The sequence below is a fragment of the Pyrus communis genome, chromosome 16, assembly GCF_041283825.1.
Source record: "Pyrus communis isolate YQ-2024b chromosome 16, ASM4128382v1, whole genome shotgun sequence".
In the NCBI taxonomy this organism is placed as follows: Eukaryota; Viridiplantae; Streptophyta; class Magnoliopsida; order Rosales; family Rosaceae; genus Pyrus; species Pyrus communis.
In genome coordinates, this window is record NC_142580.1 from 4,670,283 (window position 1) to 4,696,765 (window position 26,483).

General features: G+C 39.0%; 3 protein-coding genes and 2 pseudogenes across 3 annotated transcripts; 1 reads left to right on the top strand and 4 right to left on the bottom strand.

The window, feature by feature from the left end:
• The first annotated feature begins 3,352 nt into the window (after positions 1-3,352).
• Positions 3,353-5,698, top strand: LOC137731375 (uncharacterized). Its single transcript, XM_068470484.2, has one exon. The coding sequence runs from the start codon at positions 3,809-3,811 to the stop codon at positions 5,441-5,443; it is 1,635 nt and encodes a 544-aa protein (XP_068326585.2). The 5' UTR covers positions 3,353-3,808; the 3' UTR covers positions 5,444-5,698.
• Positions 5,648-9,578, bottom strand: LOC137731665 (uncharacterized). Its single transcript, XM_068470845.2, has 9 exons — positions 9,085-9,578; positions 8,421-8,501; positions 7,844-8,308; positions 7,411-7,546; positions 7,125-7,287; positions 6,515-6,643; positions 6,166-6,360; positions 5,938-6,060; positions 5,648-5,826 (listed from the first exon to the last, which is right to left on the bottom strand). The coding sequence occupies exons 1-9, from the start codon at positions 9,287-9,289 to the stop codon at positions 5,719-5,721; spliced, it is 1,605 nt and encodes a 534-aa protein (XP_068326946.2). The 5' UTR covers positions 9,290-9,578; the 3' UTR covers positions 5,648-5,718.
• A 7,234-nt stretch (positions 9,579-16,812) lies between these two features.
• On the bottom strand, positions 16,813-19,156 carry LOC148689850 (uncharacterized). The gene is made up of 3 exons (XM_088688332.1): positions 18,790-19,156; positions 18,558-18,677; positions 16,813-17,892 (listed from the first exon to the last, which is right to left on the bottom strand). The coding sequence occupies exons 1-3, from the start codon at positions 19,035-19,037 to the stop codon at positions 17,235-17,237; spliced, it is 1,026 nt and encodes a 341-aa protein (XP_088544458.1). The 5' UTR covers positions 19,038-19,156; the 3' UTR covers positions 16,813-17,234.
• Positions 19,157-21,647: 2,491 nt separating this feature from the next.
• LOC137730660 (protein pleiotropic regulator PRL2 pseudogene) lies at positions 21,648-23,129 on the bottom strand (annotated as a pseudogene).
• Positions 23,130-24,612: 1,483 nt separating this feature from the next.
• Positions 24,613-26,045, bottom strand: LOC137730693 (protein pleiotropic regulator PRL2 pseudogene; annotated as a pseudogene).
• Positions 26,046-26,483: the final 438 nt, after the last annotated feature.

Consider the following 26,483-nt stretch of genomic DNA (forward strand, 5'->3'; position numbering starts at 1 on the left):
ATATTTTTTGTTATGAAAGTCAAATTGTGGGGTTATTTCATGCATTGGAATTTCATAAATGCTTATGCAGAAAATATTTCTGCTCGTAATTGTTTTTGCTAATTAAAAAAACTTCGGTTAGAAGCACACTGTAATTTTTATTGAAAAAAATTCCTTCCCACTCTCTATATATTTTGTATAAAAGAACACGTTGAAACAAAAACACCTCAAATTGCTTTTATAAATACTTAAATTTTTCTGTCAAATGTTCTTAGCAACACTTTTAATTAATCATTATAAAAACAGTTACAAACAGATAGAATTCTAATATTACGAACAATTTTAGAAACAAAACACGATATAGGTGAAGATCCAACGGCTATGATAGATTCCATTCTTTAGGCCAACGGATGGTTACGACAAATCCAAATAAAATAAAGCGAGCGAGTCCTAGGTGTTTGTAAAATGGTTGCAAAGGATGGGCATATCGTTTTCCCGCCTGTGTCTCCCTCCTCTCGCTGCAAGCTCTATATCTCTGACCAAAATCATGAAATCACCGCATTGATTTTGCTTACAGATTAATTAAAAGGTAAAAACCAATTAATTAACAATGGACTCGACGACGATTTCACATCTTTCACACGGATCGTTTTCGTCGAGCATCGGAGACTAGTGGGAACTCGAAGGCAATCTTCCGCTCAAAGATCGCCCCAAGGCCTTCAAAACATCCCAGTTCGACCACGATGTCTACGTCACCACCAAATGCCACGCCATGAGTGATAAGGTCCCCAATCTCTCTCTCTCTCTCTCTCTCTCTCTCTCTCTCTCTCTCTCTCTCTCTCTCTCTAATTTTCATAATCACATCTGATGAAAAAAAAAATTAAAAAACAATTTAATTTGTGACGAGAAAGATAGATACATAATTATAAACAACCGGTAACACATGCGAATCTCTTTAGGCACTCAGAATCAAATGGCACCATTGTAAAACTCGCTTGATAGCTATTTTTGTTTTTTCCGTGATCAATTTATCGGGGAATATTAGCACTTAACGTAAGTGTAACCCCTTGATAAAACTATTAGCATTGCTCAGTGTAAGTGTAACCCTTTGATAAAACTATTTATTTTGGGCAGTGTTTGGCCGGAGGACGACTGGTTTGCCAAAGTAGCTCAAATAGCTACAAAGATGTTGACAGGGAACTAGTGTGTAAGTTCAGGGCTGGAGATACTATCATAAATAACTGGCTAAAATGTGTTGGACGATGATATATATGGAACTGCTGATCAGTAAGTTCGGGGCCAAAGGTACTATCATAAACAACTGGCTAAACCCACATGTGCTTCTCATTCATGTTACATCTTGTACGTATTGAAGTTAATGAAGCACATGTAGATTGGTATGTTTAATAATTTCAAACATAAATTAAGAAATAAAACTGTTGACTCAAAAAATTACAAAACCTACGTGGCGCGCAGGCCGAGTAACTAGTAAGCTAACTACGTCCTTCGGTCGGATGCGGGGCGTGCCAACTCGTCGGCCGAGATGGGCCGAGGAGTAAAATTTGTTGATGTCACGTTGAGCGCGTTGTTGACTTCTGTCTTGCGATTGCGACCGAGGAAGGAACACTCTCGGTCTCTGGGTTCTACAGCCTGAAGACAAGGCTACTAATTCTGCGGAGTTCACAAATCGTCGGAGCCCGATTCGGTCATTGTGATTATATTCGTAAGAGTATAAGCACGTCGAATCGAGACCAAACTATATGGGCACAGGTACTCAAACGTGATGTATGTCTTGATGGTAAACGTAGTTCGGCCGTCGGAATGCCGAACCCTGAAACTTACTTGCGAGTATCCAATCATAAAACCACTCGGCGTCCAGTACGCCGAGTAATGCAATTCGTAACACCTGACTATGCCGAGAAGGCTAGTAAGGTGACCTCTGCCAACAAAGGTTCGAAAACCCTTCTCGGCCGAGACTCAGATAGATAACCGGTCGACCTCGACGCAGTGCTGTTTATCCAAACTGAAGGTGCTTCTTGGTCGGCTGATTCTGCGGCAGCAGTGCTGTTTATCCAAACTGAAGATGCTCGCCGGGTACTTCCACAGTGCTGTTTATCCAAACTGAAGGTGTGTCGGCAGGAAAAGAAAAGGAAAAATCTCAAGGTGTTTGAGAAGTTTTGCGCAGGGCAATTGTATGCTGATTTGAAGGGGGTTTTCTGTTACATGATTTCTTGTATTTATAGCACCCATTCCTTGAAACCAATTCTGATTTGGATTGGGAGTCCTTGCCCCATTTCGACTCTAACTCGAACAAACCTACTCCCACTGGGATTCTGAATTTTCCTTCTTTTCGAGACTCCATTCCTTGCCGGTCGAGAATCTTGGTCGCACCAGGACTTCCTCGACCTTTTCTATTCATCCGGACTACTTAGGATAGGATTTGGCCGACCCTGCCAGCTGGCCCGTGATTTATTATTCGGCCCATAGTATTTGTCATTACCTTGGGCCGAGCACATCCTGTTGCTCGGCCCAACAATAGTATTTTGGGCCCAAACAAAAACATATGTAGAAGCACATGTACATTGGTATTAAAGTAGAAGCACATTTAGATTGGTATGTTTAATAATTTCAAACTTAAATTAGGAAATAAAACATATGTAGTTTAATAATTTCAAACTTAAATTAGGAAATAAAACATATGTAGATGGGTATATGAATCGGAATGCAAAGCCACTCTTTAGTTTACTAGAAAAAGGAAAATTCTACAATTTTTTTTATGATTAATTAGAAGCAAAATACTCTGATTCATTAATTTCCCTTGACTTGTTTAAACAATAGACAAGACCATCACATGGAGGATTGTGTTTTTGGTAAATACCATCACGTGCAAACACTTTCCTTGGTCATTAAGGAACTAATCAGAGAGCATGGACAAGAGTGTGGTCCTGAAAAAACTTCGTCCTGGGTAAACCACATGAAAAAATTATCGAGGAAGGAAAAAAGCTACCTATGTTAGAAACAAAACAGAAAACGTTGCAGTATAATTATCAGACAAGTAACTCATCGTGCTTCCTTGCTCTAGTCTTACATTAAATAATTTACAAAATACATATAAGATTTTCGTTTATCATACTGAATATACAAGATTCTACGATTACAAGCAATATGCAAAATCTACTTTTAAATTGAAATTTGTTAACACATCGCACAAATAATACAAAAGATTTACTCTTCATGCGTAAAACAAGTTTACAAATACTTTCCAATTTTAGAAATTTAGAAGTTAATATACATAATACATTTAAATTAAATTGTCTTCAATGAGTTTTCAAACTATGATTTTGTGTTATTATACAAGCTTTCATGATTTTTTATTTTTTATTTTTTATTTTTCACTTTTAAATTTATTGATATTTAAGGTTGACTCCCCATTGGTAGAATTTCTAACTTTGCTACTACCAATAATACGAGAATACGTGACCAATCAAAGTAAGTGCATAATTAAGGCATTTCAACCATTGGATTTCAAATCAATGTAAGAGCACAATAATTAAGGCATTGGTAGAATTTCTGACTTCGCAACTAACAATAATACGAGAATACATGACCAATCAAAGTAAGTGCATAATTAAGGCATTTCAACCATTGGATTTCAAATCAAAGTAAGTGCATAATTAAGGCATTTTAACGCGTCGAACAAATAGTTGCAAAGATTTACTCTTCAAGTACGAGACAAGTTTAATCCGACCATGCCTGTATATATTAAGCCCTAAAATATAAGTTAAACTCAGAGCAAATATTCTCCAAATCCCCAATTAATTAAGCAAAGATGACCAAGTTTCTATGGGGGGTTGTACTACTCATCACCCTCTCAACAGTTGGAGAGGGAAACACGAGTCCCAACAGAGCATGCAACCCCGATGACCTCAAAGGCCTAACCAGTTTCAAGGCCGGAATCCACGTTGACACTTCCGACCGCCTAGCGACATGGGTTGGCAGTGATTGCTGCGCGTGGGATGGCATTACCTGCGACAATAGGACCGGCAGAGTGACAGAGATCAACCTACCAGGCTTCATGACAAAAGATGATGCTCCTTTCGATGCCTGGATGGAAGGTTCTCTCTCTTCCAAAATAACTTTCATATCATTCCTTGAAGTTCTGCATCTTGGTGGTTACTCTGGCCTTTCCGGGAAGATCCCAAAACTCATAGGCTTTCGCCTTCCAAAGCTCCGAAAGCTCTACCTCTACCAAAACAGCCTCACTGGACCAATACCAGAATCCATTGGTAAGCTTTCAAATCTAGAAGAACTTTTTCTGCCTGGGAACAAATTTTCTGGGGCAATCCCATCAAGCATTGGGAGCCTTAAGAATCTGAGTTCGCTACAATTGTACTCGAATCGCCTTTCGGGTTGTATGCCAGATTCACTTGCAAGTTTGACAAATTTGGTGCATTTGGATCTTAATAGCAATTCTCTAACTGGTCACATCCCACGGAGAATTGGTCAGTTGCAAGTCTTGCAAGACCTTGATCTTTCAAACAATCTTTTGTCCGGTAAGCTTCCACCTTCAATGGCTAATCTTTCAGCCATTCAAGTAATTTGGTTGGACACTAATTTTCTTAAGGGGCCAATTCCGTTCCCGTCAAGCTCTGCGAAAATGACTTCTCTCAGGCTCTTAAGGCTGCAGAATAATCGACTCATCGGAAAAATACCACCCAACTTCGGAGATCTGGTTTCGCTCGAAGTTGCTTTCTTATCAAATAACAAGCTTGAAGGAGAAATTCCAAAATCCATTGGTCAACTCTCACATCTTGCATACTTCAACATCTCTCACAATATGATTCAAGGATCACTGCCTTCTGAGATGTCTTCCCTCAAAAATCTTAACTCGCTCGATCTGTCATTCAACCATTTGAGATTCTCCTCCGTTCCAAAATGGTTTGCAGAGTTGCCTGTTTCTCGAATTTCCTTGGCAAGTTGCGGAATTCAGGGCCAAATTCCAGAGCTCTTACGCACGATTCCGACTCTCATACAAGAACTAGACTTATCAGCCAACAATCTCACCGGAAGCATTCCGGCATGGATTGGAGATGGAAAGTTTGCTCAGGCGCTCTACTCATTAAACCTGTCCAATAATTCACTTATTTCAAAGATCCCCGACTCAATCGCAAACTTGCAAAGGTTGATTTTGCTTGATCTCCACGCAAACAAGTTAGCTTCCAACTTGCCAGAGGCCTTGGGAAATCTAAGCATGCTAGAGACTCTCGAGTTGCAGCAAAACCGCTTTTTCGGGAAAATTCCATACGGGTTTTTGAAGTTGAGAGCGCTAAAAACGTTGAACTTATCAGACAATCTTCTGGAGGGGAAAATCCCAGAGGGTAAACTGCTCAGTGACTTTCCGAAAAGCTCTTACTCCGGCAATAATGGCTTATGCGGAAAGCCTCTGGCTCCCTGCAAAGCCTAGTTGAAGGCCTCCTATCTATGTAGCCAAATAACTTTTGGAATAGAGTTCTAAATCTCTGATTTATATAAATTTATATTTCTTTCGTACATGCTCGGGCTTACGGTACGTTAAATATTAAGCATCTGATCTTAAGTAGTTTGAAAACTGAAGGATGCTTGTTCCCTCAGTTCTTTAGAATATAAAACTACACAAAAGATGACAGAATTTCTTCTTGAATTTGAGCTGCATTAATGAATAAATATAAGATTTACATTATCCCATCACTTACAGGGGGGTTAAAGGGGATCTTGGGTCAACCCTAGTTGGTGGTAGTTCATGTAATCAATTCCGTTCAATCGTATACAACATAAGATCTGCTCCGGCAACTCTTCGGGTTTGTTTCCCTGTTTGGAAATGCATATGTAAGATATAGATGAATAACTTCAAAAGGCCAGCAAAAGAACAGAATAGGGGATTAATCATAGAAGTTTAAAACTTGCTACTGGGAAAATCACCTGAATCGTGAGCCCGACATCCAATATGCAGTGCTTTAGTCTATCTAGGAACGCTTCAAACCCTTTCCTAGAGATATAACTAAATCTGTGCATATCCAAATCAATCTCGAGGTAGTTTTCTCCCTGAAATCCATTACGGTTAGCAAGAAAAGAAAGTTAAGAAGCCATATAAATCGAATGCGAATTGAAGACTCAAGTAAGAAATTAAAGTAATCCAAACACACTCACCATGTAAAATTCATGTTGAGGACGTGAAAGAACGGGCTTTTCATTGTAAGCCTGCATAAGTTTCCGCTCCGGTGCACTCAAGTGAAGATCTTCCACATTAGCAACACGTCCCAATATTTTCAACCTTTCTCGAAAGGAAACAATTGTGTCCACAGGAAAACCTCTGACCTTTTCTACTTCATCGCCAATTAACCTCTGGTTTGAAAAAAGGCATGGACATGGATTAGTAAATTATTAAGCTATGCTACGATTCTCCCCAGCATCATAACTGATGATGATATGATATTTACGAATAAAGTTCAGTACGAAATGGGATTACAACAGAATCTTCAAAATGGCCCCATCTTACTCTGATGTTTTCTTGAAAATTAGGAGGCAGCTCTTTAGAGTACATATCATTAACCTTAAAGTACAAAACAAAATTCATCCCTTCTCCATCTGTCTCTCCCTGAAAAATTGCAGCTGGATACAACGGTACCTGTAGAATTAACGAAAAGGACAGTATTACAAAATCTGAATATATTTACACATATCTAGAAAGCAATGCCATTTGAATCTCATTAACTAACGAGAAGGTATCTAAACTAACTACCCATCTTGAACTCAATTTGAGCTACAAATTTAAAACAAGCAAGATGCATTTGTCTGGCCCCGACCTTTGTTTAAACGGTGGATGGTGGGTAGAGTGGGAGAGCCTTAAAGTTAGAACCTAGCCTGGAAAATTATTGTCACAGGTGGAAGGGTATAACTCCTCAACTGTTACAGCTTATTGGCTATTTAGAAAGTATTTCGATTCAACTTATTTTCTGAATCCGAGCTGGATAGTTTTGGAAGTCTACAACTAAGGGCATACTCCGCACAAGAATAACGGAGTATTAGAAAAGATGGACAACTGTGCATTACAGGAGAAATAGAAAAGGAGAGAGGCAGGGAGAGAAGCAGAGGGAGATGAAACTTACCTGTACATTTACAACAAGAATAGCGGGAAGATCTCCAGAAGAATTAACAACAGGCAGTTCGACAAACCGAGCTATATGATCTATCTTTCGCTGAGATAAAAATACGTCGAGACCAAATGGATAATATGCAGCATAGCTGGGAGCATGTTCCTTCTTTCTGTCCCTGCAATAAAGAATATCAGAAAGTGTGAATTTATTTATGAATATGTCCTATCCCTATATGAATGTACATATGTACATGTACTAGTGCTTAAACTAATTGACTACTTTCCTCCGGGAATCTTACTTAAAATAATTCGGTCCCCGAACTTTGAAAGAATTTGGCTCAATATGTGACCAAGAATCAAACATTTTCTTTTCCATAGGGCAGAAAGGAACTTGAGAACCTGCTATTGGTCTTTGCAGAAGCATCTTTGAGGACACTGGAAATATGCCCAAAAAAAAGGATTAGTTAAAGGAATTACATATTGATATCTTTACGCTAGACTAAAGAAAGAGTCAAGATGCTTACAATGTACGAACACTAAGACTTACAACAAAATGTTATGACATCTTTATGCTAAACTGAACATACCTGCTTTGACGAATGCCAATACTGCGTCTAAAGACTAAAGAAAATGCATACTCATGATAACACGATAAAAAAGAAGAGGATAATATGTGTGTCTACCATTTGCATGTAACATATTGGCACATCAAAACATTGTTCTGGTTCTTACATAAACTTGCGTTAGGATGTCCTTCTTTCCATTTGAAGGGAAGTTTTATGGCAGCCTTTTTCCTTGCACTTGGCGGGCTAGAAATCAGTGACCTTCTCTTTTCAACCGAGGGAACAGTTGAAGCAAGACAAGGCAGACAATTGCTTGGAAGAATCCCACAATTGTCCAATATTCCTTCCTCCTTGGTAGAAGATTCATCCACAGAAGAGGAGATTTCATCGAGGAACACAGGTTGGTTTGCTTCAGCTGTCGAATGTCCATCAACGTCATTACCACTCATGACATGATTAATGCTCTTTTGAGAAACCACACTGACAGAGTTGTTTGCAGAATCCCCTCTCTTATGCATCTGATCAGTCGATGAGGCATGCAGGTCAATAATATTATACTCTCCGCAATTGGCATCTCTCAATGACAAATTGCTTGATACGGATACGCGTTCAAATCCATTCACAGATAACACCTCTGCAAATATCAAGAGTTTCAGTAATTCAAACCTAAAAGCATCTAATTAATCAGAAAAAAGACATGAAAATGAATACAATATGACTGAAATTAGACATCTGTGAAACTTTACCATCCTGAACACTATGGAAATCTTCGTCGCAGTCAGACTCAAATCTTGCAACCGGATCAAACCATGCGTCTTCAGTACTTTCTGCGGATGCGATGACATTTTTAACAACAATCAGGAACCATTGCCATAGAAAAAATTACAGTAAAACGCAATTTAAGAATTAGAATGTTCCAAGAAAAAGAAAATGCCACCGAAATCCTGAATAATCTGTCGGATAAAATTCTGTTCCGGAATGCCATTTGCATTAAAAGACCAAGACAACATAATCTTTCAGTAGCAATATCTTCTTGCTTCATATCAAATACGAACTAGCTCCGAGACGGATTTACTTAAAAAACTGAACCCTTCCAGAAACAAAATCATAGCATAAATTAAGCATTTGGTGCTTCTCAAATTAAATTACAGCTTTTTCTCTGGTCAATTGCCCAATCTTAATTATGATGTTCTTAATTATTATCTTAATCAATCACGTTCTTTTAATTATCAAGATAACTACTCACAAGAAAGCTCAAAGTTTACCATGAACAAAAAAAGAAAAACCGAGAATTATAAATTCCAGAAAAATAACTCAATTCCGAACAAGAAGCTCCAAAATTTCACCATTTTACAACTTCTAAAACAGAGGATTCTAGAGAGGGAGAGAGGGAGAGATGAAAAAATGGACCTTGGAAGGTGCGGTTGTTGAAGGTGGAGCGATCAGGCGGGGTGGACCGATTAAACTTGTCCGGCGATCCTTCCGACAACCGACCGGCCAGAACCGGAGTCTGTTTAGCCCGCCCGTCTCTCCTCCTCTTCCGGGTTCTCTTCCTCTTCGACGAGCTCAATCTCCCTCCGACGCACCCCTCCGGCTTTGACACGCACGCCCCCATAACCCCCTCCCTCCCTCTCTCTCGCGCTCAGATATCAACAAAACAACCGTCGCCAATTCACCATAGCATAATTAGAGAGAGAGAGAGAAACAAGAGAGAGAGAGAGAGAGAGAGAGAGAGAGAGAAAGAGAGCTGGAAGGAGGTAGCGTTTGTTTGTTGGTCGTCGGTTTTTTGTTGGTTTTTGTCTGTTGGAAGCAAATGCTCGAAGCGGAAGCTTTAATGGCAGGCAGAGTCAAATAAAAGGAAGGAAAAAGGAGGGAGGGAGGGAGCGAGAGACGGCAGTCGTTGTGGCAGCGTAAGGCATCTCTATTAAGTTTATAGCGGCCAGTGGGTGGTGGGGTCGGGGACGGGGAGTACGCATCCAAATGATTTGACACGTGGCGTCATGTGGTTTTACTTGACCCGGGAACGTGTGGGTTTTCACTCTCTCTCTCTGTGTCGGTTTCGACGCTGGCGTGTGGCTTACGTTGTTCCGAAAATTTTCACGGTGTAGTTGGAAAAGTTTTTTTTTTTTTTTATTCAAATTTACGCCATTGTGCAATTGTTTGATTTTTGTTTTATTCTTCTTTAGTAAATAACGAGTTTAATATTTAATTATGACTAAAGCATTATATAATATATAGTCTATCTTTCTTATATTTTTGAATCAAAAGTTCGTTACAAAAATCTAATTAGATATCTTTCTTGTCATGTCATTTGACAGTGCATCTCACGTAAAAGTATAAGATTATTTATTTTGATCCCCTAACTTTACGTGGCTTCCGGTCACGTCACTCAATAATGCATTCATTATAAAATGTCTAGGAAGATTAATTTAAAGACAAAATTTGTAAGCTAAACGATGTGTCGTCAATATGAATGAACATGATTATCAACGTTTAAGTAATAAACAAATTATCAACTTCTAAATCTTTTAATTTCTAAAATTTCATCTATAAAGTTAACCTCCGGCATTACCCAAATATAAATATCTAACTCTAAAGAGAAATGACTTTTGACGGTAAGGACCAAAGCAGTATTCGTTGTTCCATTCCATCTGGTTTCTTATTCTTTCCATTCTAATAGTGAGTCCAAAAAACGTCGTCGTCTCATAGATGATAAAGCTGTGCTACAGTCCTTTGACAATTACAATAAGGTCGGCTAGCCTATATTTACCATTTCTACTGAAATGATTAGGGAAAAAAAAATCAGAAAATCCTTTTATTTTAATTAATAATAATAATATTATTATTATTTCTTAACTACAAAAAGAAAGAAAGAGAGAGAGAGAGAGAGAGAGAGAGAGAGAGAGAGAGAGAGAGAGAACTAAATAAAAAGAGAAAGAAACAGAAAGAAGAACCACTTTTTGGTGATGGTGGATAGTTAAGATGGGTTTCCCCTTCCCATCTTAATATCTCGACGCTTTCCTTTTGTTTTGTCCACTCATTCCTCACCTACCAAAATTGATTTGATTTTTTTTTCTTAAAAAAGAAAAAAAGATTTTCTCTTGATACTCCGCAAGTAAAATATAAATTAAAATAAAATCCATGCTTTCATTGCTTTATGTTTGTAATTGTATAATATTATGCTCACTTGTAAGATTTTGTTCTTTGTATTTTGTACGTACGCAAGGTATAAAGGTAATTTCAGTACGGGGAAGAAAGATTATTGGAAATTTTGTAATTTATTGTACAAAAACACAAATTTTGATTGATATGTAAGCTTGTCACATCGCCTACCATAAAAATTTAGCTGAATAAACTTATGTATCATAAATATAATAACAATGACAGCAAGAAAAATATTTTATACATTTATATTTCTATATCGGCGAATTTTGTTGTTGATGCTTGTTGTTAGAAATATTTGTATTATGCTGAGGGTTTTTTTTATTGTTGTTGTTGTAATTTCTCATTTTATACAAAAGAAAGAATAATTATACTAAAACTTTAAACTAATCTTGAAAATTACATTATATTTTTTTAAATAAATTTTATACAATACCGAATACAAATACAAAATGTTGGAAGTAGGACTCGTGTACTGCCATATATGTTGTTGCGTGTAGGTGACCTGGCAAGGCCCCACGTTGCAGGTGTGAAGGCGGTAAACCAATAATAAGCAGCAAATAATGAATTGATGAATACAAACGTCGACACGAACACTAAATTCCATGAGGAAACGTTCGTGCATGTCCCCGATAGCGACACCCAAACGTCCACACCACCTTTGCCATTGGTGGTAGGGATTGACATTGGAATTGCAATTGGGATGCATTGCACGTCCTTCAAATGGAAATTTATTTTAACGTGTTCGGAATATAGAATGATACACAACATGTTATTATAAGTGGAGATAAGTTTTAATTTTCAATTGTCTCTTCATTTATATAACGACATATGGTGTATCATTCTGTGTTCCTGACACATTGAAAAATCTCTCAATTTTTTTGAATCTTTGAGTAACTTGATCTATGTTATTGGACATGGATCCTCTTCAAATCCATTGGTGTTCATCAATCAAGTCACATCATCCTGGTCATTGAAATTTGATTAAAAGACTAAAATTATTATAACTTTTAAAGTAAGCTCCTGTTTGTATCCGTTGAATTAAATTTCAATGGTTCGGATGATGTGAGTTGGTGGATTAGGACCAATGAATCCGGAGAGGATCCATGTCCTATGTTATTATATAAGTGGCGATAATTTTCAAGCGTCTCTCCACTTGTATAGTGATATGTGGTGTATCAGTCTGTGTTACAAGCATACTAAAAATATCTCCTTTTTTGAATCTTTGAGTAACTTCATGTATGGTCTATGATTTAGTAGAGTGTGCCATTGTTAATTCATGATTCCTCATTTGTTTATTTAATGATTGTTCTACCAAACAAACTATATGACTTGTTTAGCAATATTCTTAGAGGGTGAAGCAACTAATTAATGCAATTAAGTAGTAAAAGAGCTTTAATTGGTGTTTACTTTATTCTCCTAATCGGGAATCAAAGTCCATGTTTGTTTGGAAATAATATTGGAGTGCTCGTTACTCCAAGGATTTAGGTGGCTCTGCCATCGGCACGAAGCTGCATAAAGCCTCAAACCCTTGTATGTTTCCAGCTACTTTACTCTTGGGATTAACTTCTTTTTTAGTCCCTTTAAGATTTGAAATTTATGGAAGCACCAAAATTGAAAAAATAATATTCAGACATACGATTCATATAAGTCAGTACCAACCTCAATAAAAATATTATACGTTAATTTACGAATTATAATATAGATGTACAATACTTTTTATATTCTATGATTCGTAATTGATAACTTGTGTTATAACATTTGAAACTCATATTCAAGATAACTTGTAAAATGTTAGCTCAAATTTGAAACCCCCAACTTCTAATATTTTTTTCTTCTTTGTTAAGAAAAGCAAAAACCAATGCATTATACTTCTGTCGACTGCATTCATGCTCATAAGCACTTTCGTTAAAAGTTTTTTTTTATTAAAATTGCTTTATGAAGAAACATATAGTAGATGATTCTTTCAAAATGCTGGTACAACCTAAAAACAAAATCAATTTTTTTCTAATGCCATCATAAATGACTGTTTAAACAAGAATCGATATCAATCTGTTACGACTTTGACACATGATTTATGCACGGGTACTTAATGTATCGAAATCTCTACGACCAAAGAAAAAGAAAAAAGAAATATCTCCACAATCCAAGAGAAAAGAAAACAAGTGAAAGTTCAAACGGAGTGACGTACCATATTCATATGGCAAAACCAAAGTTGACCAATGTTTAACTACTTGCTTGTGATGGGCATTCCTCGAGTTAGGGGAGGGACCATTAAATGTCATCTGGGAAGTAGTTAAGTAGTTGACTCATGTGCCGTCCAGGTAAATCTGCACGCCAACTTATGATGCATCTAGGTTTTACTTTCTGTACGTCCTATTACAAACACCGATCCAACAATCTTCACACTTCATGTCCTATTAAAACTTTTTGAGTATTCAGTATTCCGTAGCATTCAAGAAAATCTTTTTACTAATACTTTCGAAGTTAAGACGAGAGAAACTTAACTGCAATTCAGATTTTCACATGGTAATATCATAAATTTATCATGTATTGTCATGTGTTTTAGTCTGTTTATATAACATTGTATGATTAATCTGTAATATCATTACAATGATGTTTTAATTGCATACAAGTTCTATTTGAGGATGAAACTTATTGACATGTAAATTCTACTTGACGTCTCAACTTAATGAGCTGTCTTTTCTTGACTAAAATCCTTGACAACATGTTTGATTTTCTTACAAAATTTGGTAAGGTTGAGTTTCCCTAATGGATTTGGTACTAACCTCGTTGAAAGATGGCAACAATGGTCATCAAATTCAAACTTAACCTCGTTGTCTCCAAGGAAAACCAGACAGCTGGAAGTCCATAATATATTACCCCGTAGGCTTGAATTTTGTAATTTCTCTCTTACCTCATAGACTAGAAACTGAGTTTAAAATAATCATAATACTAATATAAAAAAAAAATTAAAATTTTCATCATGAAACACACGCATTTGAAATGTAGCCTATCGAAGTTTTTCTCCTAGGCAGTTATAAAATGATGAAGAACTTGTGTAGCGGGCGTTCAATATGAGCATAAGTGTATACAACACGCTCCAATTCCAATGCCCATATCTTGCATCATCCTACCGATATGCTTGTAAACTTTAAGATAACCTTAAGATTATGTTCAAGAAATCTATTGTAATCACTCAAATGGTTTAAATGATATGATGGGAGTTGAGCACTCTGAATCTATATGCATTGATGTTGTGCAATTATCCTGACCATTAGATTCGGCAAGCAAGAAAATCAATCAAATCGTTGGGCTGATTGCTAATGCAATAGAAGAATTAGAATTAGATTACCATATAAATCATCGCATGAAACAGATTTCAGCACAACTTCGTACCTTTATAGCATTTGGTGAGACACTTGCAACAGTTAAACTGCCAATGCCAACGAGGAAACAAACACCTACATTATTCAACGCAGAATGACCAATCGATGAGTTTTTCAATTTACAACCTGTAAAATTCACTTGCCTTTGACACGCATGAGTCCAAGTTAGGTAGTTGTTCCCAGCTGACTTGCAATTTTGAGAAGAGGTTAAGCTGCGTGTATTTGAAACGTCCATATCAGTAGAGTGCATGTGTACATCGAATCACAGCTCTCTCTCGTAGAAACAAAATTGCTTGCATCAAACATGGTATGTGAAGTGAGATAATATCTTATCTTCACTTGCAGTGAGTGCACCATTTTCTGCTTTGATGAGCAAGTGTGTCATTTTCCGATATCACAGAACACGAGTGGGTTGTTCTAGAAGCATAAAGGTTTCCCTGGATGTTCATCTTACTTATTCTAAGAGAGTAAATGTATACATGTACTACTCTACTCACTTCGATATTTCAAATGCAAGCAGCTTCACCTCCATCTCAAAAGTGAGGCAGATGGGAACAAGTTACAAGTGTTGGATAAACATCAACAATCAATGACAAATTTATATATGCTAATAAATAATAAATGCGAACAGATAACTTAACAGAATATGAACACAATGAATTTATATATGCTAATCAAGGATATACTCGTTACCCTGAAAAGGAAAGCTCGAGAAGTTTAGTCAAGTTTACCTTTCAGATACCACCTCTCGGCAGGTACTCTTTTATACATTGGTTCAAATTCATGTCTCTCACAAGGGAAAGGAACAATGCTCCATGACCAGAAGGAACAGAAGTAGTGTAACTGGTCAACAATATATTTACTGTCAAAGGAAATTAATTTGTGATTGTGCAGGCATGATAGATGTATTGGATGGTATACACTTGAGTTGTGGTTTTTGGGTCTGTATAAATTAGAACATATACATTCACAAGTAAGTCCTAATCCAAGCTTCCAATAATCCAAAAAGGGGAAGGAAAAGAAAAACAACCACGTTGTTCACTCCCGAAATTCGCCATGGGCATCACAGACATGTCGGGAATTTACTTGAAGGAATTGGTGGGTTGCGAGTGTGCCACTACTAGATGCCGCTAGTAGACGGGATTTGAATGATTAAGATTGCACCTGAGTTCAACTTCTAACTAAGAGATTGTGCCATTGAGTAGGAGTGGCTCAAATCAAGGTTCTTTATTTGCCTTAAAGATAAGGACTTTACTTATGTGGAGAAATGTAACAACATGTAAATGACAAGGTTGCTAGAAATGTCAATGAGGAGGAAAGTAAATGACTGGTATTGTAGATTGCTTGTGAACTAAATGACTGGAAATGAGTTGTACATAAACTACAAAGGAGATCGATACTACCGGTGAGTAGCAGAGCTAATAATCTAGACAAAAGAAAGCTTTTCTAAGGAATCTATTGCTAAAAGAATTGGAACTGGGCTGATTACAGCTTTTGGATGCAAATCTGGCTTGAGAGTAGAGTTTGTATGTTTGTTTGTTTGATTGGTTGAGTGTCCATAATCCTTGTGCATCTGCTTCTTTATATAGAGATCTGAGAAAGACCTTTGCTGAGAACATTGAGCTTGCCCGAAAGAAACTTTTCTGCCAGCTTGTATGTGAAATGATATTAAAAATGACAACTTGTACTTCCACCACATGTCTCCACCACTTGCAATAAACTAATAATTAAAAGAAGCAAGTTGGCTTCTTTCACCAAACGTCCGCTTCCATGTTTGTATGTTGCCTTCCAATCCGTTTGCAATGAGAAAGCATGCAATTCTTTTTATTAAACAAAACTCTTGGCAAACCTCCACCATCCAAACAAAAGGGGAAAGCAGTATTATAATGTGAAACCACCCCACTTGCAGCTAAATATCTTTTCAAGTTAGCCTTCTTGCACAATGATCCTCCAAATACCATATTTAGCCCGAATAGCCCAAATGGGTAAAATTGGGTACAGTTTAGGTGCAAACACATGTATTCAATAAGATATGAGTTGGATATGAAAAACTGTTCAAAGGATGAATATCAAAGTTTGAATTGGAATATTTCTCCAAGACCTATATTACACAAGCTGCTACGAGTATAAAACCTTAGCGGTTTCTTCATGTGTCGTTGTTGTGTTCATCAGAAGCAATGGAACACTGCCTCCGTACTTGGAACGGAGAGACTGCAAGAAATTGGAACAGTGATGTTAGGATATCTCAAGACTCAAGGGAGGATCATGGGAAACAATATGCAAATTTGAAAGCAACACACAGAGAGATAGAGAGTTGTTAAAACCAACCTCAATGTGCTAACAATTAAGTTCCACTGGAGCAAAACGTGAAACACCTAGAGGACAACTAAATACACACCAGAGTTCATATTGAGCAATTTCAAATTTGTTTCAGCACCAAGCTAACTCATGTCATGAGCAATTATCAAAGAGTACGCGATGGGTTTTCCAGCTTGATATCCTATATTTTCACTGCAATGTTAAGATTCAAACTTTACTCAGAGGAAATCAAACACGCAAAACAGGATCAATCAAAAACAAAAATAAGAAAGGCTAATCAAAGCTGGAATAACAGCCAGAAGAATGTTTTATTCAACAAATTAATGTTTTATTCAACAAATTCTCACTTATGTATCGTCTTCTTTGCCTCAACCACCCTACCAAAAGTCTGTTGGCATAAAAGCAAAGCTGGATAACATCCGGAATCAGAGATTCATACAACAACATAAACCTAAAGACTGTATCGGCAACAGAACGCAAAAGAAAGACCGTTTTTACACTCACTTTCTTGCCTTCCTTCCTACTGCGGTATCAACACTGAGCATACTTCAACTACTGACACTAGACTTTGTGGTTCACTTGCTTTCTACTACTACTTACCCAAAAAAAAGGAAAAAAAAAGGGAACAGAAAAAATGTATTACAACTCCACGGTGCCACTGTACTTCACACATCTTTCACTTGCTCTGGATCAATCTTCTTTGTCTCCTTGGTCTGGTCCCATGGCAACAGGAACCACACAAATGTGGTCAGCGAACGACACCCCGTGCCAGAGAAAAGACTCTTTTTCCCTCATTAACTTTCCGCGATGGAGGAACATGTAGTTCTGCAGCTCTGGGGTCTGGAACCCTGATGGATGGTTTACCAGTATCTTCTTCAAACTCTCCAGAGTCTTCCAAGGTTCTATCTCCACAAAGACTTCCGCGGCACCTCCACTTGCATTGTGCTCATGATGGCGCACTGTCACCACCCAATCACTCCTCTGAACTGCAAAAGGAAGCTCACAAACAAGAACAACGTCCTCGTCCCTTATCTCAAGTTCAGAGAAGGTAGAATGCTCAGTGACGAGCGTGTAGGGACTCAACCTATCGTCGGTATTAACATGAAATAGGGAGTAGAATTTCGGAACCGGGAAGGCCTTCAGGCTGTCTTTCAATCTATCCAACTCGATCCTCAGAAGGGTCAAAGTGTGGAAGGTGTTGACCCGCACCACAACGGCAGGCAAGTTTACTCCTCGAGGAGCCTTCAGCCCAATCTGATTGTCTTGTATTGCTTGCAGGCTTAGTATTGGCCGACAGACAACCACATTGACGCTGAGCTCTTCGGTTTTTACTCCCCGAGGAATGGCACTGTCAAATTCAGAATACAAACAAGCAAATCAATTAACTGCTCACTGGAAACAACTGAATGAACAAATTGACCACAGAGAAAATCAATGAAAAATGATTACATTGAAACTTTAATATAATATGGCTTCTCTTAGCCTTGGCTCCCTCTTCCCCACTTTCAACGACGGCCATTTGTTTGGGTGATCGTCGTCAAGGAGGGGCTTTTGGGTCGGGAAGCCAAGCCCGCCTCATGGAGCGAAGACGACGACAGTCCCTGCAGCTGGGCCTGCGTCAAATGTGACCCGACAACCGGAAGAGTCGCCAAGGCTGTCCGATCACATCGGCCGCGGCCTTCTGCGGCTGCGAAGCCTTCAAAGGCTCTCGCTTTCCGACAGCAACGTCACTGGGTTTATAAACCCTGATCGCCTATCTGGGTCGGTCCCAGAGGGGTTTCCCTCAGGGTGGTTTCTTCGGCGGAAACAACCTCACGGGCGGATTCCGGAGTCCCAGAGCTACATTAGCGGAGCCGCCGGTGGTGGGTTGCCGGCGTTGCCCAGAGTTTGGCTTTTTATTAACAATTTAACTACTTAAATAACCGTGAAAAGTTCAAGAAATTGAAGCCCTAATCCGAAATTCGGAAGGAAAATAAAGCCGACGTCAAATAAACAAGAATAAGGGCGGCGAACCAGTTAATGACGAACTTGTCCATAATCTGCATGCTACTTTTGATTTCGCGCGGCCAATCCTTTTCGAAGGTCTCATCTTTCTCTTCTTCTCCTCCTCCGGCGGCGGCTATGGGAGTTACACTGCCAATCAAAAACAAAATCGACTTAGAGAAAGTTGCTCCTATTTACAATGTCATATTTCTTCTCCGATAAACAAAGAACGGAAAATCAAGAACTGAAAGAAAACGTTTACCCAGTGACGCAGAGGAAGCAGTTCGGTATCGATACCAAGTCGATTAATGGGACGGAATCGTCTTCAAGATACATGGTTTCCCCCTGGAGACGATGTTGTAGAATTTTCTGTTGATCAAACGGAATCCCGTGCGATTCTTGGATCTTCTTCTGCAAGTCGCTTAATTTTTCGGAGAATCCCAGTTGGACTGAAAACATAGGCGGGCCGAAGGAGGTGCGGTTATCAAAATACAGTGGGTATTTCTTCATCCTTTCTAAGTTTGAACAAGAAGAAAAAGAACTTGAGAAATGGGTTTAGAGAGAGAAAAATTGCAGAAATGGGTTTAGAGAGAGAAAGATGACAATGCTGAACTTGTATCTTTGGAAGCAAGAAACTTTGAGGTGATACCACTGATTTATACCCTTCCCGGCGTTCCCGCTCATGCTCTGTTTTTCAAAAACTCGACTGTAATTTTTTATTAACCTTGTTATTTGTTTTTTACTAAATTGGGTTTGTTAGTGAATGAGGATGTTACTTTTACCCGCCTCGTTTAATGAATCGATCATGCTACGTATAAATTGGACTTGATTCTGGGCAGGCAGGCACGGTTCCTGTGACGACTCAGGAACCATCACCTGTTTCTAGTGCCACCGCAATTTCAAGGGGAAAGCGGCGCGCCGGCGGCAGCTTCCTTCTCCTGCTTTCTTTCATCTAGTTCTGGAGCGCCAGTTCACAAGTTTCGTCATACATTGCGCTAGCTACTTGGTATCGGAGGAGAATGGTCTAGGTTGTAATTTGGCATTCCAAATCGGTTCTCTTTTGGACGCACACAAACACACAACACTGCTCTGCTCTGCTGGTTTAAAACTCCCTCTATCACAAAGTTTACGCCAATACATGTGGTATTATTAATTTTTTAACACATATATTCTACCATTTGTATAATGATATGTAATGTACTATCTCGTGTGCTCGTTACATTGAAAAATCTCTCCTTGTCGATGGTCCAGTTTTTGAAAGATTGCAACTGACTTGTGCAAAGCAAAAGGCCTCATTAAAAGGACCGAACCAAACACGAGAAGTGCATATAGAGGCCCAAACCAAACACTACACTAGAAGACCAGGACAAGAACATGAACTCTTTTCTCCTTTTGTTTTTCAATCCCGTCCTACAAAATAACTTTAAGCACCTATTGACCCAATGTCCTAATTTGTTACGTGTTGGTAAACATGGAGAAACACATGACGATTTCCTTTGTGACACGGCAAGAAACGGGATTGGTAGAATCGATTATCGTCAAATCTTAGAACATAAGCTAAATTCCATCAGCAATCTAGAAAATATGGAGAACTTTAAAGCTTAATTGATAATGGTACGAATGATTGTCAAAAGAATAATACTACGGAGATTAAATTTGTAAACAAAATTTTGAAAACAAAAAAATATGGAAGCTGATAATTGGTTTATTAGTTAACGGTTGATAAACGTGCTCATTCTTAATGGTGGCATATCATTTAGTTTGTAAATTTTGTCTACAAATTTAGTTTCCCTAATATTACCCTTGTCAAAATACAACCCTAAAAGTTGTTTATATAATCGTAACAAACTCTAACTTCCAAAGGAGAATAAAATAGCAAATTAAAAAATCCTAAACATTTCCTAAAATACCAAAAACATGGGATAAAAGTTTATCCTAAAAAGGTCTCGAGATTAAAAACTAGATACATGTGATCAATAACGTCATTAACCTCAAGTGATGGTGTTGAGAAATAAATCGAACGTCATTTATGGAGCTATAAATCCTCAAAAACCACCCCTTTTAGCCAACCAAATTTAGGATTTAAGAGTCAATGCTTGATAGATGATGTGTGAATGGGTTAGTAAAAATCTAAACATATTCTTTCACGATTAACAAATGTTGAATTTTCGAATTGTTAACCAGCTTTTTTCTGTTGAGTTCTAAACTCTACTTGACATTCCCCATGATTAAGCATTGCATTTTGAAGTTGGGAGCTTGGGGATCATCATAAGGAAGATTCAAGACAATGTTACAAGTTTGAACGAACGAAGAGGTAGAGAAGTTTGAAACCTTTCAAACCCAACACCAATTACACCACCCGACACCGCTCGACACCGCAATCAATGAACAGATACGGTTCTGATGGCACATATACCTGGACTAAAAACATCTATGCCCCCTTGCCTTTTTAAGTGATGGATAGAAGAACATTTCAAAGTATGATGGTTCCATATCTTGTCACTTGACTAATTCGTGTATGAAGTTGTATTCAACGAGACATTTGGTCAATGTAGTAAATAATGTTATATGTGATCTTTAAATACATGCTTTTATGTTGTGGTCTTTTACCGTCATGAGATAATATTAATCGGGGCTTTTACGTTGTGGTATTAGCAAACGATACGTTCATTGGGATGAAGATATTGTCTCAGTTTAACTTTAAATACATGCTTAATGCAATCAAACTCATTTCCAAGGGATGATCATCTTACTACGTAAGATCTTCGATATTTCAAAAATGCAGGCAGCTTCACCTCTATCGCAAAAGTGCAAGGCAGCTGATCAGAACAAGTTACAAGAGATGGAACAATAAGTTCGACTCGTACCTGTCAGAGGCAAGTAAATTTTACATGTTTAATCTAAGTGTTCGCTTCCTTTCCTTCGGCTTCCTCAAACCTCAATCTTGAGCTACTTTTTCAACTAGAACAAACCAAGTTTTGAACTACAATTAAGCAATTGAATTACGCATATAAAATTCAAGCCATGATAGTAACGCATACATTATGAAGCAGAATCAAAATAAACATTATAAAAAAGTTGTAAACTTCAATATCGTAGTAGCAAAGTAAGCACACCGTGAGCTAGAACCGCCCAACGTCTCTAAGATTAGGAGGCCTAAAATTTAGAGGATGAGTTTCCGGGGTGGCCTTTTCGTCTTGTTTCCACATCTTGATTGTCTTGTCAGCTTCACAAGTAACCAGCCTTGTGCCAGTGACATCGTAGCAAAGAGCATAAATCCCAGCTTCACTCTCCAGCGAGCCCGGTTGTGCAATTGTTTGGGATTGCTGGAAGTTGTGGCCGCTCTTCCAATCCCAAAACCACAAGCTACCGTTGTCGCCTCCTGTAGCCATAACTCCATCTTCATTGACGGCCATCGCGTTGATAATGGACTTCTGTTGGGAGAGCATGTTGTGCAAAAACTCACCCCTCGGAAGGTTGAACTTTTTGATGGTGTTTGTTGAAGCCGATGCGAAGCAATTACCCCGATCTAGGTTAGGATGATGTGTCAGTGCTCGCACCGATTTCTTATGATGCGTTAAAGTTGAAAAGGTTTTTCCCTTTCTAAGGTCCCACAGTTTGACAGTTGTATCGTGAGACCCGCTAATAACTTGTGGATCCGTTGGGCGGGTGAGAAGGGAGCAAACTGTATCTTCGTGTCCAGTCAATGCATGAACTTGCACATTCTTGAGACGAACATCCCAAACACGGCATACGCTATCCCGTCCCCCGGTGACTAAAACGTCAAGAGTCGGATGGAGAGCCATGCTGTAGACGCCACTAAGATGACCGTGATACGAACGGATAACCTTGTTCTGTTCAAGGTCCCAGCATTTGACTTGTTTGTCATCGCTAGCCGAGAACAAATAGGGTTGCCTGGAGCTAACGGCAAGGCTTCGTATTTGCCCAATGTGTCCGGTAAGAGAAAGTTGTAGCGTCCCGCTTGCTACGTCCCATATTTTGATTGTCCGGTCTGCAGATCCTGTACAGAACCATCTGTTGCTTGGATCAAAAGCAACAGAGCGAACCCATCCTAGGTGGCCGCTGATGACCCTGTAAATCTTCCACGGGCTATGCCAAACGGGACGTGGCCAATTTCGGGCTAAATCCAGCGTTGTTGTTGAACACCTCTGATCACGGGAACGGGACGAACCAGGGGCAGAAAAAACCGGAGTGGCATCAGCAATATTAATCGGCGCCTTGGCCTTGGGGGTTGCAGATGGACTCAAAAACAAATCAGCGTTTTGATCTCCTTGGGTGCTTGAATGACTCCTAGCAGTAGTAGGATTTGGATCAAGGGGAAGAGCATTGGACGATTCATCGTGGTCGGCAGCGGGGTTTTGTCGATCAGCCGTCGGTTTAAGTCCACCGTACTCCATGCTTGCCTTGTAAGTCATGCGAATTTTTTTAGTCTGCAGGTCAGAAGGGGCCAGTTCGCTGCCATGGGTGGGGAAAAATAAATCGCCAGGTCTCTTTAGAGATTTAAAAATCAACTTTCCAAGTGACGACTCCATTGGCTTCTCTTGTTTCTAAGAAAAGTTGATCAACTCCTGTATATATAGTTTCCATTGGCTCCCACTGGGAAACAAACCCTAATTATACTCGGAATTGGAATCTAAAATAGTTTCCTGTAAGTAGTAGGATTCCTTCATAACTTAGGGTTTATATTAGGTTATTAATTATTACATATTACCTTCTCCGGGTTATTCTGCGAAAAGGAAAACCTAATTCCAAGTGGGAAAGTAAAGAGAACCCTAATTATTAAGGAGAGGGGAAAGGAATTAACACCTGTATTAGGAAATCTACTATCTAGGGTTAATTAACATTTTGGAATAAAAGTTTATCCTAAAAATGTCTCGAGACTGAAAACTAGATATATGTGATCGATAACGTCACTAGCTTTAAGTGATGGTGTTGAGAAATAAATTGAACGTCATCTATGGAGCTATAAAACCTCAAAATCACCCCTTTTAGCCAACCGAATTTAGGATTTAAGAGTCAAAGCTTGATAGATGATGTGTGAATGGGTTAGTAAAAATCCAAACATATTCTTTCACGATTACAAAGCTCTGGTAACTTAACAAATGTTGAATTTTCGAATTGTTAACCAGCTTTTTTCTGTTGAGTTCTAAACTCTACTTGACATTCCCCATGATCAGGCATTGCATTTCGAAGTTGGGAGCTTGGGGATCATCATAAGGAAGATTCAAGACAATGTTACAAGTATGAACGAACGAAGAGGTAGAGAAGTTTGAAACCTTTCAAACCCAACACCAATTACACCACCCGACACCGCTCGACACCGCAATCAAGTTCAGCTATGAACAGATACGGTACTGATGGTACATATACCTGGACTTAAAACATCTATGCCCCCATGCCTTTTAAGTGATGGATAGAAGAACATTTCAAAGTATGATGGTTCCATATCTTGTCACTTGACTAATTCATGTATGAAGTTGTATTGAACGAGACATTTTGGTCAATCTAGTAAATAATGTTATATGTGATCTTTAAGTACATGCTTTTATGCTGTGATCTTATACCGTCATGAGATAGTTACGTTGTAGTATTAGCAAATGATACATTCACTGGGACGAAGAAATTGTCTCAGTTTAACTTTAAATACATGCTTAATGCAATCAAACTCATTTCCAAGGGATGACCATCTTACTACGTACTCTACTTAATTCGATATTTCAAAAATGCAGGCAGCTTCACCTCTATCGCAAAAGTGCAAGGCAGCTGATCAGAACAAGTTACAAGAGATGGAACAATAAGTTCGACTCGTACCTGTCAGAGGCAAGTAAATTTTACATGTTTAATCTAAGTGTTCGCTTCCTTTCCTTCGACTTCCTCAAACCTCAATCTTTAGCTACTTTTTTAACTAGAGCAAACCAAGTTTTGAAGTACAATTAAGCAATTGAATTACGCATATAAAATTCAAGGCCTGATAGTAACGCATACATGATGAAGCAGAATTAAAATAAACATCATAAAAAAGTTGTAAACTTCAATATCGTAGTAACAAAGTAAGCACACCGTGAGCTAGAACCGCCCAACGTCTCTAAGATGAGGAGGCCTAAAATTTAGAGGATGAGTTTCCGGGGTGGCCTTTTCATCTTGTTTCCACATCTTGATTGTCTTGTCAGCTTCACAAGTAACCAGCCTTGTGCCAGTGACATCGTAGCAAAGAGCATAAATCCCAGCTTCACTCTCCAGCGAGCCCGGTTGTGCAATTGTTTGGGATTGCTGGAAGTTGTGGCCGCTCTTCCAATCCCAAAACCACAAGCTACCGTTGTCGCCTCCTGTAGCCATAACTCCATCTTCATTGACAGCCATTGCGTTGATAATGGACTTCTGTTGGGAGAGCATGTTGTGCAAAAACTCACCCCTCGGAAGGTTGAACTTTTTGATGGTGTTTGTTGAAGCCGATGCGAAGCAATTACCCCGATCTAGCTTAGGATGATGTGTCAGTGCTCGCACCGATTTCTTATGATGCGTTAAAGTTGAAAAGGTTTTTCCCTTTCTAAGGTCCCACAGCTTGACAGTTGTATCGTGAGACCCGCTAATAACTTGTGGATCCGTTGGGCGGGTGAGAAGGGAGCAAACTGTATCTTCGTGTCCAGTCAATGCATGAACTTGCACATTCTTGAGACGAACATCCCAAACACGGCATACGCTATCCCGTCCCCCGGTGACTAAAACGTCAAGAGTCGGATGGAGAGCCATGCTGTAGACGCCACTAAGATGACCGTGATACGAACGGATAACCTTGTTCTGTTCAAGGTCCCAGCATTTGACTTGTTTGTCATCGCCAGCCGAGAACAAATAGGGTTGCCTGGAGCTAACGGCAAGGCTTCGTATTTGCCCAATGTGTCCGGTAAGAGAAAGTTGTAGCGTCCCGCTTGCTACGTCCCATATTTTGATTGTCCGGTCTGCGGATCCTGTACAGAACCATCTGTTGCTTGGATCAAAAGCAACAGAGCGAACCCATCCTAGGTGACCACTGATGACCCTGTAAATCTTCCACGGGCTATGCCAAACGGGACGTGGCCAATTTCGGGCTAAATCCAGCGTTGTTGTTAAACACCTCTGATCGTGGGAACGGGACGAACCATGAGCAGAAAAAAATGGAGTGGCATCAGCAATATTAATCGGCGCCTTGGCCTTGGGGGTTGCAGATGGACTCAAAAACAAATCAGCATTTTGATCTCCTTGGGTGCTTGAATGACTCCTCGCAGTAGTAGGATTTGGATCAAGGGGAAGAGCATTGGACGATTCATCGCAGTCGGCAGCGGGGTTTTGTCGATTAGCCGTCGGTTTAAGTTCACCGTACTCCATGCTTGCCTTGTAAGTCATGCGAATTTTTTTAGTCTGCAGGTCAGGAGGGGCCAGTTCGCTGCCATGGGTGGGGAAAAATAAATCGCCAGGTCTCTTTAGAGATTTAGAAATCAACTTTCCAAGTGACGACTCCATTGGCTTCTCTTGTTTCTAAGAAAAGTTGATCGACTCCTCTATATATAGTTTCCATTGGCTCCCACTGGGAAACAAACCCTAATTATATTCGGAATTGGAAGTTTCCTGTAAGTAGTAGGATTCCTTCATAACTTAGGGCTTTTATTAGGTTATTAATTATTACATATTACCTTCTCCGGGTTATTCTGCGAAAAGGAAAACCTAATTCCAAGTGGGAAAGTAAAGAGAACCCTAATTATTAAGGATAGGCGAAAGGAATTAACCATTTGTATTAGGAAATCTACTATCTAGGGTTGATTAACATGTTGGAGCTTCGGTGGACTTAACACTATTGGTCGTGTAAACGAGCAAACTGTATTTTCGTGCCTAAGCAATTACATGAAGTTGTACATGCTTGTGACGAACTTTTATTTTAGAAAAAATTTGTATCGGGTCCCT